Consider the following 18,763-nt stretch of genomic DNA (forward strand, 5'->3'; position numbering starts at 1 on the left):
CTGCCATGCTAATTAACTTCTTAGCAGTCACATTCCTTTTCCTCCTCCCTTTTTCTTCCTTTTTTTTTTTTTTTTTTTTTTTTTTACATCAAGGACCAAATAATATTATGCCTTACTATAAAATAATTTGGAAACATCTGATCTTCAGCGAGTGATCTCGCACATTTTCATCCTGCATGTTAGAACCATAATAAACGCGAGGAGCAAGTGCTGCTTAAGGAAAAAAAAATAATAATAAAAGGCTTTTACTGTATTCTCGTGTTTATTATGGTTGGAGTTTCTTACCTCCAACGAGTGGCGAGAAAAAAAACGTTAACGGTTTAAAAACATAAACCAACCAACACCCCCAGCGCCCTGCCGTCACACGCACACAAATAATAAGGGCACACATCCTCCAGGAGCAATCCGGACTGCGGGGAGATGCTGTGTTTATTAACGCTCAGGATGGAAAAGTTGGTGCTTTCCGAGGGGCGAAGGCAGGGGCGCCCGTTTGGGTGCTGTTCCCCTCCTCGCTCCCCCCCCACCCCGGGTCCTGCAGCTCTGGGCTACGGCGCAGAGTTTTTATTCCATGTCAGTGTTTTCCTGCCCCCTCCCCTCCCGCTCCCATGCCAAAAAGGATCATTGTTAGTTTCCTACTTCCCCCACCCTCCTCCTCCTCCTCCTTCTTCCCCCCCTCCCGCGCCCCAGACCTGTTTATTTATGCAGACGTCACCGGGGAGACCCCGCCCCCTCCTGCATCTCATTAAGTGCCTGGTGTGTTTCTCGCTCCCTGTCAATAATCCCGGATCCCAGACTTCTCCGTTCCTCCGGATTTCGATCCCCCTTTTTCTATCTGTCAATCAGCGCCGCCTTTGAACTGAAAAGCTCTCAGTCCAACTTCAACTCACTCAAACCCGAGCGGCACAGGCTTCCCAATATCCGCGGCGGCTGCCCCCCCGTTACAGCTGACTTCTTGGGTTGGTTTGTTGCATTATTATTTTTTTTTTCCTCCCCCCCCCCTTCGCCCCCTCCCCCCCGTCTCTCTATATTTTTTTTATTATTATTAATTTTTCCGCGAGTGCGTGCGCGGGTGCGCGCAGTGCACGCCGAGCAGCTCCCTGGAAGAAAGAAAGAGAAAATCCCGAAGAAGGAAAGGAAGAAGCCTAAAGTCACTGGTGCAAAGGAGCAAAGAAGAGACATTTCCCTCCCCTCCTCCTCCCTCTTTTCCCCTCCCCAGGAGGAAAGAGAAGGGGAAGAAAAAAAAAAAAGAGAAACTTTCACCTTGGACTCTTCTTTTTTTGGTGCAAACTTTCCCCCCCCCCTTCTTTTTTCCTTCCCCCCCTCCCCATTCCCCTCCTTTTTTTTTTCTTCTTTTTTTTTCCCCCTTCCCCTTTTTGCAAAATTGCTGCTGGTGGGTGAGGCAGGAGGAAAATGCCGCAGCTGAACGGCGGTGGAGGGGACGACCTGGGCGCCAACGACGAACTGATCTCTTTCAAAGACGAAGGGGAGCAAGAGGAGAAGATCTCCGAGAACTCCTCGGCGGAGAGGGATTTAGCTGATGTCAAGTCGTCTCTCGTCAATGAATCAGAAACGAATCAAAACAGCTCCTCAGACTCGGAGGTACGGGGGAAGCCCCCCGCGGGGCCGGTTCGGGGCGGCGGGCGGGCGGGGGTCGCGCTGCCTCGCCGGGGCCGCGGCCGGGGGCGCCGGGTCCCGCTCCCGCCGGCGCCCAACTTTCCTCCGCGGCACCAACTTGTAACGATGCCTTCTGTTTTGTTCTGTTTGTTTCTCCTTCTCCCCGCACCTTTCCCGTCTTCTTCGCCTTTTATTCCTCCTCCTCCCTTCTCCTTCTTTCTTCCCCCCCACCCCCTTTAAAATACCCCAAACAACCCACCCCCCTCCCCGACTGCCCCTCGCCGACCCCCGGCTCGCTCCCAGGCCGAGCGGCGGCCCCCGCCTCGGTCCGAAACTTTCAGAGATAAATCCCGGGAAAGTTTAGAGGAAGGTGAGTACGGCGGGCCCGGCCGCCGCCGCCCGCAGCCCCGCACCGCCCGCAGCCCCTCCGCCGGGCGCCCGGCTCCTCTTTTGGGGACACTTGCTAAACAAAGTTTTCCTTCCCCCTCCATTCCTCTCCATCCTCTTTCCCTTCTTTTCCCCCTGTTGCCCCCTTCCCTTCCCCGCTCCCGCTCGTGTCTCCCCCGCCATGTTAGCTGCGAAGAGGCAAGATGGAGGGTTGTTTAAGGGCCCACCATACCCGGGTTATCCCTTTATAATGATCCCCGACCTCAGCAGCCCGTATCTGCCCAATGGATCGCTCTCTCCGACGGCGAGAACGGTAAGTGCCTTTTTTTTCTCCCCTCCTTTCCCACATCCCCCCCCGCTCCCGCCGCGCTCCCCGTTGCCCCTTTCGCCGCCCCCCTTTCCTCCCCCCTCCGCGCCGCAAACCAAACTTTCCAAACTTCGCTTTTGGGGGTTTGTTTACACTTCGCCATATTTTTTTTCCTTTGCTTTCTTCTCTCTCTTTTTTTCCTCCCCCCCCCCCCCCTTTTTTTTTCTTTTCCTTTTGTTTACTTTCAGTTTTGTGGGCAGTTTTTTTGGAACCCTCTAACCTCCCCTGCGGGGGGGTGGGGAGAAAAAGAAAACCCAAACAAAATCCAACCACCACCTAATCCAGCCTCAAAACAGAAGTGGAAATCATAACAAAAACACCCAACAACCCAAGGAGTTACTTTTTTGGGGAGGTTTTGTATTATTTTTTTTTTTTTCTTCTCCTCCTTCTTTCTCCCCATCTCGCTGGGGAGGGGGGTTTGTATTTTCTCCCGGCCCAGCTTGGGATCCGCTCCCTCCAAACTCCTCGTTTTCCATGGAGATCCGTCGCCTCCTGCCCTCCTCCGTGGCGGCTGGGCCGGCTCCCCCTCCCCTTTCCTCCCCCTTAACCCTCTCCTGCCCTCGCCCGCCCCGGCCTGCGGCGAAGGCGATTTCCTTGTGCCCCTGCCGGCTGTGGGCGCCGCGAGTTGTGTCCGGCCTCAGCGCGGGCAGCCCCGCGGCGACTCCGCGCCCTTCGTCCCTCCGCGCCCGCCGGGAGCGCGGCAACGTGCCCGGTACCGGCCGGGCCCCTCCTCACCTGGGCTGTGCCGCGGGCAGCGGCCCCGGCGCGGCTCTGCCTTCGGGAGCGCCGTGCGGAGCGGGGGGGAGGAAGAGCCGGAGGGGTCAGGGCAGAGCGGAGGGCTGAGTCCGGAAACAGAAATCGCCTCGCTTAGCTCTAACAACAGCGGCAGCAACAACCGAAAATAATCAAACAACTCGAGCAAAATTCCTCCTGGAAGTGTGCTGGCAGGAAAACAGTTTGCTGAAAGCGGACGGGCTTTTGTTGTTGTGGGTTTTGTTGTTTTTTTCGCTGTTTTGATTTTTTTTTTTCCCTCCACCTTCCCTAACCCAGGGCTCGGCGGGATGTGCTCGTCCGCACGCCTGTGGCTGGGAGTAGAGCAAGTTTTAGCCCAAATCCCAGGGAAACTTTGGGGTCTGCTGGTGGGTTTGTAGTCCCAGCTGGTTTTCCGCTTGTAGCGTCACCCTCCGTGCGCTCTGCTCTGACATCAGGTTTCTCCAATGTCACCTTTTCTTTCCTTTTTAAAGAGTTTTAAAGATTTTTTTTTAGCTAAAACCATCGGGACTACAAAACACTCCGTATTCCTACCAATGGGTTTAGCATTGCTGTTTTGATTCTTCTAAACCTGAAGCGTCCTCACCATCACCGTGTGTGTGTTTTATACACTTTTTTTCCCCTCCTTGTGGTAACACGAGATAGCGATTTACAATAATAGATGTACTGTTTGGTAGATGTTGAAGCTGTACTAATGACCGAGGGCTTGGACAACTCGGATGTATCAGATCTACAAGTGTTTTAAAGCATTAAAATATTAAACATCGGGTCGGTCTTGCTTTCACTTAGTAAAACGTCAGTAGGCACGGATTAGTAAACGCAGAGTGGCAGGGAAGTAGCGAGGGAGGTTTTCTGACTTGGTGTGTATTTAGGGCTGTGGTAGGGATTTATTTTGGTCGCTTCTAAGGCTCTTCTTGCAAGGAGGCAATTTCTGGGACCCTGGCATGGGGGTGACTGCCGTTTGCAATTGTAATGATTGGGAGGGGAATTCAGGGGCTTGAATGCATTATATTTTTCCTTTTGAATACGGTCACCCACATGTATATGGATGATGGTGATAAATTCCAAATTCTATAAGTACCAGGATCCAGATGGCAAAACATTCTTTGTTACAAATCACTTTGTTGCAAATTGTGAAGCTTTGTATTAATTTCCCCCCCCCCTTTCCCTCCTTTTTACCTTAAATGCATTCCGCTGTTCCAAGGCTACGCTAATAGGAAGCATACCTCCGCTGCCTTTTTCTTTAAGCATTTTTCTTACTATAGCTACTTCTTTATTTTTTCCTCATTACCTTTATTAGAGATCCTTTCTCCCCTAGCATGTGTAGATAGGATCCCTCAGCAGTTAGCTTTCCTGGCAGCCTCCTTCCTCCCCATGCTCCCTCCCTAGTTAAAAAAGGCGTCCATAGGAATGCTGGGTTTGTGTGAATTCAAGGTGCTGTGCAGCAGATTCCAGGTTGGGTTATTGTTGGTATGGCAGGTGGCCTGCTTGTGTTATCTGATGGGTTCTGAAAGGATATTTCCACACTCAATAGGCAGTTTTAATTTTCTTATTTCCACATCCAGGCTCCAGCAGCCTTCTCCTATCTTCTTAACCTTATTCTTTCACATTCCGTATGCTTGTTTGTTTGTCTGCCACTTAATTATAGCCAGGAAAAATTAAAGTTGTTTATTTAGGCCTGAGAGCAGAATATTATAAAGATTCAGCGGGATAGCTGTTGGCTGTCACACACTGTTCTGGGGTGGATTCTAGTTCTCTGCTGTACTAGCTTTGAATTCCAGACAAACTAGATCTTTCTCCTGTTTGTTTTTCTCTCTCTCTTATTTTAATACAGGTTGAAAAGGTATAAATGGTTCTACATAATTATGGATTTTGTTTTTATTTATGTAGTTTATCCTGAAGCCATATTTGTTGGGTTTCAGAGCATGCAAGGTAAAGAGGTGATGCAGATACGTAGCAAAATTGCTTTTCCTTTCCTTTTGCTGTCGTAGAATATTAAAGGTCTGTGGGTGTGGTTGGTTTTTATATTTTTGGGTTTGCTTTTTTCTCCCCCTGGATTTTTTTTCTCTTTTATTTGGGGATGTAGCAGGGTTATTGTGTTTTGTAAATGTACCTGTAATTGTCTGTTCAAGAGCAAACTCGTGGGCAGTAATTTCAGGAATGTGAAGAATTATGAAGTATCATAAAATCTCCTTATGATGAATAATATATTATCGCAAGAATAATGCTTTGAATGCTGCAAACTCTTTATGAAGCTGGATAGGAACAATTTTAGTTTTAAAAGTCAAAGATTTTTTTGCATGTTAATCTTGCTTTTGATGGAATACTGTGGATTGCTTTTGAGGATAGATGTGTATTAAATAGAAGTCTAGTCAAATAGTCATGAAGTAATGCATCTGAGAGTGCCAGTGCCATACCTATGTGTGCAGAGAGGCTGGGGTAGCTGCCTGTTGGGGAGAATAAAAAGGAGAATGTTTTCCATTAGAGTTGGAAAATGAAGAAGTGGTGTATTTAATTTTTACCCTAAATTTGGAGCTTGGTTAATGCTTTCGGTGAGCAAATAGATGCATTGTGACTTGAGAAAACCCTGCTGGCAGGTATTCGTACTTTTGCTGGTGCTGTTTTATCTTCCTTTCCCCTAAATTGTGGCTTGCTGAGTGAGGCTGTAGGAGTAAGCATGTGTCTGGTCCTGAAGTTTGGGAGTTGGAAATAGCTGTGGTGGAGAGCAGCCTCCTCGCCCAGATTTTTTACGTTCAGGAGGATACTTCTTTTCTTTAATTGACTTGAAAAATGGATGTTTTCCCTCTATCTACTGAATCAAACAACGTAATCCTTCCCAATACAAAAGCTGTAAACCCTGGGGTGTGAAGGGTTAATGGTGGTCCTTTTTTTTTCCTCCCTCCAATTGTTTTGACAACACTTTTCAAAGTGTGACATTCCAAGCCCTTGCAATACAATGTAATATTACTGTAATTACACAGGTCATTACATTTTAAATAGAGAACAATAAAATGCTTATCGCACTGAAAAAGAACAGGTGTTCTTGCCCTTCTTTGGTATTTATGCTAATTGTTTTTCATCTCCTTCAGAAATATTTATGGCTGGCGTGTTAAGGTCTCAGTCCCGATGTGACAATATTAATTCTTTACTAATCTTTATGGTTGAGGTTTAATGTCTGCAGTATGGATTATAGTATTAACGTCCACCAACTAGTTTAATAATGTAGATACAACTTAGTATGTCAGCACTTTGGTACTTTATGATACATGGCTATTCAATGGGGAGCGAATTATTTGCTTTATATTTTTTTTTTATTTTATTTTTTTAAGTTGAATGGACGTGCTTTTAATAAAGTTTCTGGACTTGTGTAAAAACAAGCTATTAAATAAGAACTGATGATGCTGTGTTGTAAATCAAATGGAACCTCCATAAAGAAACTTTCCTCATGCTTAATTAGGTAGATTGCTGAATCACTCTGCTATAGCATTAGCATAGCTGGTATACAATGGCAAACAGACCGTATTTGTTAACTTATTTTCGGTAAAGAAGCTGATATATTTTTAATTCTCCTCTTTTTTTTATTTATTGATTTTTATATATCATTTTTAAATTTCCCCTGATAAGATTTCATTCTGGAGCAAACGCTGCATGGCTTAGTCAATCAGCTTCTCTTTAGGGGGCTATGAAAATTAGTTAGAGAAAAGTTTCATGTTTCTGGGCCCTTGCAAAACAATATAATGCAGTACTGTTACTTGAGTGTACAGGATAATTGCAGGACTGCACTTCATTAAAAATAATATTTGCTTTGGAAATCGAACAATTTTAATAGGTGCACCGGTGGCAGATCTGTACTGAAAGAAAGAAAATACAGTAGATGCCTTTCCAGGTTTTTTGAATGCATTCATACATGGACCGATGATGTTAAGTGGGGTGGGTTTTTTTTCCCTCCTTCCTCTTAGTTTTTTTGTTCAAGCAAATATGTGCTGATTTGTCAGCTGAAGATGGGGAGGGGGGAGGAAGGAGTATGGTGCAGCTTTCATTGGAGCTTGTAAACCGGAATGTAGGTAGAAATGGTTTAAATTTGTCAAGACTTTCATGACTGGGCCCCAAAATCAGATAAAAAATGTGGTGTAGAGAAAAAGGACAGCTGCAGAGTTTTTGTGTGGACGTGTGTTTCTGTACCATGACTAAAAACTCTGAGGACCTTTTCCCAGCTGTCTGGGAGTTATGTGGAAGTTGGATTATTGGCAGTTAAGCATGAGACAACCTGGATTTAGCAAATGCTCTCCTACACAGGAAGCAGATGACATTATCCTGGGGGAAGGGAGGAGATCCTTCTCCAGGCACAGCCTGGGGGGAGACGCCTGCTCCCCCCCAGCCTCCCAGCAGCCAAAACTGAGGTCTGGTGATAGGCACATATAAATATAAGAGCACTCGGGTTGTCAGTTTGTTTTTTTTTTATGGTGGTTTTTTTTTTTTGGTGAAATCAGACAACTTTCTCACACATCGGGGCTGTTGTGAGAAGTTTTGCTTTTGGGGGGGTTCGAGAGGTTTGGCGGGGGGGGAGAAGGTTTAAAGCTTTGCTCCCCGGGCACCTCCTCAATACTGGGTCCTGGCAAACATGTAAGCAAGCCTTAAAACTTTGACTTCTAATTGGGCACATTTGTGAAGGAAATGGTTAATTTTACAACCAAAGGCAAACTTGCACCTCGACAGGTCTGCTGAAAGAAATGTGCCACAGTCGTTTGCTGGCAAGCACCGCAGGGTCATAAATCCACGGGGTTTATTTACAGCCTATAACACTTATGAATGTTAAGATATTTGACGCCACGCTGGCCTTATAATATCCAAGGTCCACAGACACTGGCAGTGGGTCAAATTTCTTTCACTAATTATAAGCAATGAGAGATGGAGTGTGGTGCTGGGGGTGCAAGGGGGAGAAGATATGGAAATCCTCTCTTCTCTCCCCACCCAAAAGCAAAGAATATTTCTGCTCCTCCTCCCAACTGCTGGTTTGTGTTTGTGCCTCTTTTTAATGTAGGCTCTGAAGTTTATAATTAACGCTTGCAGTGCTGTAAAGGGCTGTGGGTGATGCTGAAGAAGTTTAAGCACAGCTCGTGTCCTTTATAGAGGTCTCAGCAGTATTGTGCAGCATTTCCTAGATACCGACACAAGCAAACATTTAAAGACAGATGACACCTGGAAACGTCCTTTAATTTTCTCACGTACCACTGAGCTAGGGGGTGGGGGGGGAAGTTGCATCAGGCTTTATGCAAAAGGTGGATGCTTGGAAATACATGTATTAGGTTGTTCTGTGCGTATAAAACAGGCCCCCTTAAAAAGCAGCAAAAGCCCATGTTAAGGGGAAACATGCGCTGAATGAATTAAGGTGTTGAGGTTAGAGGAGGGTTTTAGGGGAGAAGCCCTGTGTCCTGCTGGAAGGGGCAATCTGGGATGGATGTGTAGGGCATTGGGGAGGGGCGAGGGAAGCAGGGGGATGTGCTGAGGGGGTGTTTTGGGAGGGGGGGAGGCATGGTGAGAGCGGAGAGGCTGCTGGAGAGTAATTGGAGGACAAAGGAGAGATGTTGGAGCGGGAGGAGAAATCGTAGAAACTTGGAGGGGGGAAGAAACCGCCAGTATTTGAACACCAGTATTTGAACGGATGGTTGGAGGGGAAGCTTGGGATCTGGGGATTGACTCTTAAGTGTCAGGAAAGTCTGGGGCTGAGGAGAAATCCTGCTTCACTCAGCAAACCTCGTGATTCTCAGCTTGCTCCCCATAAAGCACGCTTGCCCAGAGTGGACAGTCAGATTTGAAGTGCTGCTGTCTTGTCTATGCTGGGGGTGCGTGTGTGTTTTAACAAGATAATGCAGTTACTCAGATATGCCTGGGTATTACTTTTAGCTTTAATTTCTTCAGCAGATTTTGGGTTCCCCGTAGGTTACTGTTGTGCTTGGAGACTAATTTAAGTGAAAGGCAGGGTTATGTGTGTGGTGGAAAGCTGCACTCCTTTGCCCATATGTTTTTCTTCTACGAGCCATGTAAAACTTGACTTTAAAAAAAAGAAGAAGAGAGGGGGATGTCAGCTGGCCCTTCCACAAATAGCTGTACAGTTTTGTTGAAGGTTTTATGCATTTCCCTAATCAATGGAGCGCTGTGAATTATTAGGCCCCGGGGACAGATCTGAATCCCCCAGCCCCGTGCTGCAAAGCTGGTGTAGTATTGTACCTTTTTAACAGGTTATCAACAAGGATGTTCCTCCTGTTCCCAAGACACTTCCCACCCCTTCCAGCATCTCTCCCCCTCCAGTTCTTTCCGGCAAAATCTGTTCAGTCTCATGCCTTTGTTTTAGGCCGGCTAAACCCTCGACCCTTATTCTTCGTGGGGTCATGCTCAGGCAACTGGGCAGTGCTGAATGAGTTAAGTCGCTGGCTGAAGTTTGGCTTCATGCAACTAAATTTGAGGCCTGGTAGGCATTAGCAGGGCACAGCACATTTACAGAGCTTAATTAGTACGCGCTGTAATTGTTCATGGTCTGCCAGAAGGAGTAATGTTCAGGAAAAGTGGAGTCGTTCTTCTGCAGTCTTCAGTTTTAAAACGATAAATCACTTGCATATTTGTGCAGTGATTCAAATGGAGCTGAGACCTCTCCATCTCAACATGTGGTAAATTGTAAAGTCAATGAATTGCAGATGTAGGGTACAGCAGATTCTCTAAGAAAATGCGGAATGAATGGGGAAGGGTGATGCTATAAATATGTACTGAGAAGATAACTGGGTTTCTGCTTGTTGTGCCAATTATGATGTACTAAAGATATTACCAATTTTGTTTTAAAGTATTTAGTTAAAATTTCTTTAAACTAAATATAGGGGTACCATGTTACTTTGCTGGGTGAGGTTTTTATTAATGCTCCAGAACAATGGGTTTCGTATGGAAATGCGTGTGATAGCCATATTAATACAAATTAATTCATCATGGGTAATGTTGTAGCTGTTACTAGAGGAGTTTATAGTGATGGGACACTTGAAAGTGTGGCTGCAGCAGCTTATAAGAAATGTTGTGGTAGAGGACGCCTTTATATTCTAGCTGGGGGAAATACTGGCAATACTCTATGTCACTGTGGCATTTTGTATCTGCCCGTAATTCCTTCCAGCTTTGGAGAGACTTTTTGGGTGTGTTAATCCGACAGCCTAGATCCTGTTCTAAAAAAGCAAAATACAAACAAATCCACACTATACAGATTGACATTGTAAATGCCGTGTATTGTTTTATTTTGAATGTGGAGAATGTGTGTCGCTCTTACTGCTGTGAAATCTTGTCTTCCTTGGGCTTGGTCCAAGATCCATTGAAGTCAGTGGAAAAAAAGCCTTCTATTAATAACGAAGGGCTTTGGATCAGGCCCTGTGTGTCTTGAACCAATGGCCAACTTCTTCAAAAGTAGATAAAGGTATTGAAAAAGCCAAACTCAACTAAATGTCATATTGATATATTGCTGCTTCTGTGGCATCCTTCACTCTTGGAGGGAAAAAGTATTAAAAGTTATGTTTCTAATGGCATTTTCTTAAATGAGCTCCTGCTTCTGCAGTATCTGACTTACCCACAGAAACCCAAAGAATCCTGGCAGAATCAGGATCTGGTCTGAGGCTGTGTTGCATGTCAATACTGCTTTTCTAATATGAGTAGGTGGATTTGTATGGAAGTTGTAAAAGTTAATGATTGTTCTCTGACTCATATGCTGCTGGTTTCAGCAAAGAAGAAATGATGACAGGAAAATGATAGAAATTATAGGAGACAAGTAGGCTTTAGTGAGCGGAGAATGGATTTGCCTTGTTTGAAATGCTTTTGCTGCTTGCTGAAGGAAGTGCAGGGAGGGAGAAGGTGGGAGGGCAGCTTCTTTTTGTAGTCAGATGTTTTGGGTACCAAACTCCTGCAGGTATTCAGCCAGGAAGTGAGGCTGAGATCAGGAGGGACTCTCTGTGGTGTTAAAGGTTCCATAACCACTTTGTTAGCCCTACTGTTACAGTTAGGCCTGACTAACTGTTCTCCCCTCTTGGCAGAACAGGTTTTAATGCCCTAGGCTCCATGGGAAGTATGATTGCATACCTAATGGCTACCAGGTATGAATATGTAATTGTCCTCAACCAGTATCTATCTCACAGCTTTGTAGGGCTCTCCAGAGTGTCTGTGGTGTGGAGGATGTTGTATACAACAAAGTCAGTCTTTTCTCTTTTTATTTCACTAGTGACAGTGATGCAGCTGGGACGCCAAAAAAATCCAAAAGGAGCATGTGGGAAGTAATAGTTACAAACTGCCAAACTGAACATATACTGCAAGGGGACCTCCTGGGGAATCTGAGAGATTCTTGGATGTTGATACAATAGAAACAAATCATCTTATATTAAGAAAGGAAAAAATAGAGCAAGAAAAGGTGCAGGTGTACCTCTCTGGGTACATCCAAACTGCCACTGGAGTCAGTGACTCCTTAAATACTGATCTGGAAAACTCTGAGGCTATAGGCTTTTCTGTTCTTGAGACAAGCCACTACATTGATTTCTGTTTTTAACTAATGCAAATATTTAATAAAGGTTCTCTTGGAACTGTTTTAAACCCTTGCCTGAATAATTTTAACTTGGTTAAACTAGTGAACTGGTTTGGGAGCATACACAGTAAGAGGTTTGCATTGGTTTAATTAGATTTAAGAGATTTGTAAAACCAGGGCCACTACTGTGACATAGGCAGGGTCTGGAAGAGTGTATATAGATGCTGCATTGATCTACACCCAGGCTGAACAGACTGCTATTGAAATTACACTATTATAAATGTGTGCTAATATTAAAGAATCCAGGGGAAGGTATGACCTTGAATGAACGCATCAGAAGAATAAGATGGCAATCAGTGTTTCTACCTTTGTTTTCTCTGGGACGTTGGCAAGAAGGTTTTCTCCCTTTGAAAGGACTTCTAGATTATAGTTGTCTGTCTGGAAGTCAAGTTTTTGAGATTTTTATTGTTGTGAACTAAATGTCTCCATTTACCTCTATCCATGTTATATTCCCCTATGGGCTTTTTCTTAATTCTTAAACTACACTGTAAAATGTAGTTTAAGACATGTCTGTGTTAATTAAAAAACAAACAACAAACCAAAAAGTGCTTTACAGGAGCTAGTCACAAACATAACTACTGTACCGGTCACAAAACTGCTGTGTAAAGAATATCCAGAGAGCTTATTTTATCTGGATGGCAGCTAAATATCTTTACAATCCCCAGGGTTATTAAAGGCCAAATGCCTGGTATACGTAGTTAGTTTATTTTCCATTGAAATCTGTTGCTCAACTACAGTACTTGAAAGTACTTTGGGTTTAATTTCATAAATATGAAATTAAATTTCATCAATATGGAATTAAAAAGTCAAACCTAGAACCTGGGTGTAGCTGGGTGGTTGTAAATGGGAATTGGTGTGTCGCTGCGCTGCTGCTGTGCCCAGGTATGGGACTGGTTCTGTGGGCACATCTGTGTACATGCATGTGATGTGTATTATTTGTGAACGTATACTCTGTTATCAGGTGTCTATTCAATTTTAATTGACAATATGAGATTCCTGTGGTTACTCTGTGCGCAGATTGCCTTGGGGCTCTACAGGGTTTGTGGGAAGAAAAGCCTTGACAAGTTTCCATTAAGCCCTGAATCAGGCAATTGGAAAAGAGGAGAATGAAAGGAGCTGAAAAGAGGGACAACTTGTTAGTGTTGCATTCTGCGTTTGCAACGAGAAACCTCTTTTAGACAAGAGTGGTTCTCAGGCCAAGAATTTCAAACTCGCAGAGAAACCTGTCCAGAACACAAAAGTTGTTTGAACGGGGTGCAGAATTGTCACAGTAATTAGAGCAATCTCCGTTTACTGAGTGGCAGCTTTTATAAAGGACAGGGGATAAAGGGTTCAAATTCATCTTTCTCTCTCCGATTCACTTCTGATATACTGCCTCTGTGTATGTGTGTGTATATGAAGGAGTGTGTGTGTGGCCACATTTTCAGCTACTCATCATTCGGTTGCCCTTGTTTTAAAAGAAGGACTGAGGTTTCTTCTTCCTGCTGAGAATGACATTTGCAGGCATTTTACTTCTAGTTATTTTTTTATTGGTGCTGTAATTTCATGTACAGAAATAAGAGGATGCTTTGGGGAATGTGCTTGTGCTCTGCTGGAGAGGGAACCCCAAACATTTCTCAGTCAGTTTCTCCTCTTACTTGATCCCACATCTTGGACTTTTAGGAGCAGTCCCATTATTTTAATAGGATTACTTGTGGAAGCAGGAAAAGTGAATGAATAAGGCTTGGACCCTTAAAGTTTATCCTCTTGCCACTGCAAGGTCTGTCCAGAACTACTGAATCAGCTGGAGTTTTGCCATTGCTCTTATTAGGGGAAGGATCAGGCCTGTGGATTACATGAGACTGAGCCTTGTGAACAAGCCAAATAAAACTGTAAAAATCAGAGTTGTTGCTGTGTGTGATGCAGGAGCGTCTGGAGGCCTTGTTCTGGGCTCCTTTTGGTCAGATGCTGCACAGAAAAATGGGAGTGAATAAGTGAGCAGTGTGGGTGTTCTTGCCCAAGGAAGAAAATGTGACTGCTAAATTTCCTGTATGCCTTCAGTTTGAAAGAAAAGGAAATATTAAGCTCCTTGATTTTCTTCAGTAATTATCCTGGGTGCAAAGTTAGTCATTTTGATGTCCGTTTACTTAGCTGTTCAGGCTTTGTGATTGCCTTCTATTTGTTCTCCCTGAAATAATGTAGGATCTCTGCTTTGTAAAGGCTTGGAGGTAGCGACCTTGGCTAATTTATTTAATCATTTAGTTAGTGTTATGTTTCTCCCCCTTGTTCACCATTATATCTGAATGCAGAGAGAGAGAGGAGGCCTTTAGGCTGATGTCTTGTGTTTCTCTGTATCATGTTGTCTTCAAAGGCTGTGGCATGGCTGATTAGGTGTTGTGTTGGGATCCTGTGAGCGTTCTATGTCTAATTCATTCTTCTTTTTTGGAGATCTGATGTCAGCCAGCATCTGCACCAGGTTCCTAAGATATGGGCCAGAAGATAAAGGAATGTCTTGCTAATACAAACTCATAGCTGTGAAAGTTCTAGCTCAGGTCATGTATGGCTTTTGTGTACAGATATTTTCTCCACCTCCACCCCCCTCAGTTATTTTCCACTGTATGATGATGAAGAAGAATCTGGGTAGATCTTTTTATATTTTAGCAAAACCGAGATTTTTCACAGGGTTGGCCACTAGCATGAAAAAGCTGTGGAAAACTTGCTTGTCTTGGAGCTTTCATTGCAAAAATGACTGTTGGATGTTCAGCGAAGCACACTTCTGAGTGCGCTTCTTCAGAGCATGCATTGCCCTGGCTCACTTGCCTTGCTTGTGAGTGTGGCGTGTTTTCTGAATACGTAGAAGTCATCTTGTAGGCACAAGGAGGAGTTGGGAGACAACGATTTTTCCTGGCAGTAATGCTGAACGGCTAATGCAGTGTTGAAGCACAGAGTTGGGTCTGTGTGTTGGACAATGTCACGGTCAGGTTGAACAATGTCTCCATTTTTAGATGCTGCTATTTTGTCTCAACCATTGATGGTTTGCAGACCAGTAGTGATGTCTGCTATCGTGAAAGAGTACCCAGTGTGGTACTAATTGTACCAGGACTAATTGTTCATGAGAATGTACTTGTTGCAAATTATGGACCTCTCTTGAACATGGCTTTTTCAGTCCTATCCCTTGTGCATTATTTTCTCAGCTGGTAATTAATTTCTCAGTTTGGTAATTTGTCAGTAACTGGCATCTCTTCAGTAATGAGTGCTCTGTAGTAATTCTCCATCACCAAGGAGTAATTGCTGGCCATATAAAGTCACTGATCCCTTTCATTTGCCAGCCGGATAACCTTTCCTGTTAGACTGCTATGACCAAGTTATCCATCACAACAAAGCCTAACTACATATGCAGTCCATGGTCTGGCCATGGCTTGATACATGGAGAGGGGGCTGGAGGAAGCTGATCTTAAGTCATGTTTGCAAGCAGAAGCTCATGACTGTAGAAGAAAGCTTTTATTTGATTTTACCTATGTAAAATCTGGCTCAGCCTGAAAAAGCAGCTATTGAGTTTAGTTGAAGTGGTGACTTCGAGCAGCCAATGTCCTCTTCTCATTGCGTGACATTTCCTCAAGCCTGCTTTTCTGCCTGATTCTGTCTTGCTTCTCTGCCTCCCATTGGGGGCTGTTTCCTAATGCAGTGGTAAGCGGTTTGGAGGTGCTTCCCTTCCTGGGACCTGATGGTGCAAATATAGCCCCATGCTGCACGTGCACCGGGCTTGCCTCCATGTCAGCCCTCTGGAGATTGGTCCTCAGCCCAGCTGGGTCTGTGCATTTGGGCTTGTGGGATTGTGGCATAAATTTGTGGTCCCAAGGGGGTTGAATAAGAAGTTTGTTTTGGAAACAAAGTAGTCGGTGAAGTGGGGAGGAGCGTGAAGAGAATAGTGGAAAGATGGTGCAAATCAGAAGCAAAAGTTTTTCATTTACACTCCCTGCTATTGCTCTAGTTTGGGGATCTAAGTAGAAAATAGATGGTTTTTTGAAATCTTGTGAGTTGCCTGTCAGCATCTACACACACCTAAATACCTTTTAAACTTGTTTTTGTTTTTCCTGCTCCTTGAACATGTTAGCTAGTGCCACAAGGAGTGAGCTGAATTCTTCCTCTTTATTTTTTTTCCCTTTCCCCCCCCCCGCTGTTGGAGTTGTTTGTTAAATTCCAATTACGGGGCTTGTTCAACACCTGTACAAACCCACAGCCATTGTTAAGGGAATAATTTGAGGACAATGGGGTTAACACAGGTGTACACAAGTGCAGAATTTGGATTGCAAAGTCTCTTTATTACTCTGTGTGCATAGGAAAGAAAGAATTTGGCTTAATTTTCAGATCCCAGATACAATTTGTAGGACAAGCATTTGAAAGAAGGGTAAGTGGGGAAGGGAAGAAATGTCTGAACATGTTCAGACATGGCACTGAACACATATGAAATGGAAAGTTAAAAGGAAATAAACACTACACTCCTCTTTCCTCCCTACCTCACCCTCATACCACTTTCATGGAGTCACTTTTCAAGGTATAGCTGCATGAAGGTGGTTGGTAGTGATCTTGCGCGCTGATTGCCTTCAGAGTGATCACAGCTAAACCTGAATGTTTGCGTGGTACCGGGACACTGCTGGTTTGTGGTGCCGGCAATCACCAACCCCAGTTGCATCCTGATATGATCAGTAAGTTGCATTAGATGTACGTTCACGTGGTTATGCTCTGCTTGGTAGGAGCAAAATCAAGGGAGTTGGGCTGTTTGACTCTCAAGACTTCTTTTCTCTGTAGCTGAACATGTGTATATCTCCAAAGGTGACCTACTGTCTCATACCACCAGAGTAACCCTCTTAAGATGGTAAGATCATCAATAAAAGCCAAGAGGATGAAGTCCTAGAGTCTGTAGGACATCTGCTTCTGGTATTCTGTTACATTGATAGAGATTTATGGTTTTGTATAACTTGATGAATATCTATCAATGGATCATCTTTCTTTGGGGTAGTTCCAGTAAAGGCTAAAAGAGGTTCCTGCAGAATGAAAGCTAAGATCCATGTCCCTGCTGTCACAAGTGGTTTAAATTGAGATTGGTTTCTCTTGTAGTTTCGTGTTACTTCGGTTTCTTCCCTACTCATGGGGGCTTCTGCAGGCAAGGATCAGACCTTCTCTATTATCTTTTAGTACTCCATGCATCTGGGGTACAACAAACTAATAGGTAGGAATAGTTATTAGTGGTTAGATAAACGTCCAGAACAGTGTATCTTCTTGGTAATTCGCCTGCAGAACTCATCTTGACTGCTACAAATAGGTTTGGTATTTGGCATTTCAGTTTATGTAGGAGGGGAGAAAATGGCCATTGCCTGTGAAATGGTTCAGAAGTTACTTGCTGTTCTTTCTCGATGAGTAATAACTCAGCTGAGTGGCATGATGGGAATCTTGGGTATGGAACTGTTTGATTGAGAGGGAAATTTGTAGTTCCCTGTCTTGGTTATGCACCAACATCATTGTGCATGCCCATGTGCTCAGAGGAGGACTAGTTATCTTCCAAACAATGTCATGCAACCTGGCTTATACTAATTATATTATAGCTAAAAACTTATACAGTTATAGTTTATCCATATATAATAAACTATAATATACTCCTATATTGTTAAAGAATAATCAGAGTTCTTTGTTAAAGGTGAATTTGAAATTATGGAAATAAATATATCTCACTGTTTTGAGGATGTCTGGAAGGTGGCTAAAAATAGCCTTTCAATGAGTTGTCATGGTTTGGTCCATTGGAGATAAGTATTTTTCTCTTCTGGTAGGTAGTGTGACCTTATCCTACCAAGGAGTGTAGTTGCACTAAGATAAGAGTAGTGATTTGTCCTAAAACTTCAAGTCGATTAACCTCTGAATTGCAAACTCTTGAGGTGATCGTATTTCTGGTAGGTCATGTAAGTTAGTGGTTGTGGTAGTTCTTTGCAGTTGTGTGAACTTTGTTCCAACAAATGGAACTTTTTATGGATGAAAGCCTTAATTTCCTCCCTCTACTTGGCTAGTAATTTTTAAAAGATAATTTGATTTTTTTTTTTTTTTTAATAAGGGTGTGTACACTGAAGTAATGGAAGATGAAACTGGTGTTGGTATGCTTTTACTCGTGGTGTTTACCAGTATAGATTGCATTAGTTTCTGCTGTTTGCACCATTTCTATTATTTGTTACTGTATTATTAGCATTATGCACCTGCCTTAGAAATTTGTATCATTCAGCCTGTTCCATACTACCTACAGGAGTCGCTACAGTGTATGTTGTGTTTAGTTTGTTGGGTAGCAGCTCTGTGGGGTAGACTATGTTGGGGTTTGCTGGAGGTCCCTTCTGTGGAACTATATAACTCCTTTCTGCTAAGCATTAATACTAATTTCTTTACTGGGAATGCTTGAACAGGCAAGGTGGGCATTGCCTGGCATCTTGTTCTTTCTGATCCCAACAAAGGCTCAGGTCCAATATTAGCTGATTCTAACTTGCGATGAGAACCAACAGCACGGGAATGTGCCCTTGTGATGATGCTACTGTTCTGAAAAAAGCCAGGAAGTGGTGTCCTATTAGATGATGAAGCCAGAGGAGGAGTTAACATCTGGTCTTATTTGAATGCTTTTACAACTTGAAGGAGCATTGCCCACCCAAACTGAGTGGCAGATTTCAGATTTCTTTTATACTTCAGTGCCTGCAAAACCTGACAAGTAGTGGTTCATCCAAGAATTGCAGTAGAAATACTTGGCTGAGGAGCCCCTCAACATAGTCATAGGTACCAAAATCTTGGAGCAGTTAAAAGTGGGAGAGGAGCTACATCTGAACTAAAACAAAACTGACTTTTGTTTGGTGTTTTTGGATGGCTTAACAGCTACAAATTTATGGAAATACAATCAGCTACTTTTCAGGGTAATGGTTCATTTTTAACATAAAGCTCTCTTTAAAAGCTTCAATAAATGTTTACAGATTTTATACTTTATACTGCAAAACTGTGCTGTAAGCCTTCAAAGTAATTAA

At 43.7% G+C, this 18,763-nt stretch overlaps 1 protein-coding gene across 24 annotated transcripts in view; it reads left to right on the plus strand.

The window, feature by feature from the left end:
• The first annotated feature begins 797 nt into the window (after window positions 1-797).
• Window positions 798-18,763, plus strand: part of TCF7L2 (transcription factor 7 like 2) — a 179,553-nt gene continuing 161,587 nt past the window's right edge. For all 24 annotated transcript variants that reach the window (XR_003991408.2, XM_030485931.2, XM_030485932.2 and 21 more), the window contains exons 1-3: window positions 798-1,599; window positions 1,918-1,984; window positions 2,190-2,314. Coding sequence is in view for 23 of the 24 variants with exons in the window: in XM_030485931.2 (XP_030341791.1) it covers window positions 1,411-1,599; window positions 1,918-1,984; window positions 2,190-2,314 (381 nt within the window). In the remaining variant the exon portion in view is untranslated. The remainder of the gene's footprint in view (window positions 1,600-1,917; window positions 1,985-2,189; window positions 2,315-18,763) is intronic.

The sequence above is a fragment of the Strigops habroptila genome, chromosome 5 (genome assembly GCF_004027225.2).
Source record: "Strigops habroptila isolate Jane chromosome 5, bStrHab1.2.pri, whole genome shotgun sequence".
In the NCBI taxonomy this organism is placed as follows: Eukaryota; Metazoa; Chordata; class Aves; order Psittaciformes; family Psittacidae; genus Strigops; species Strigops habroptila.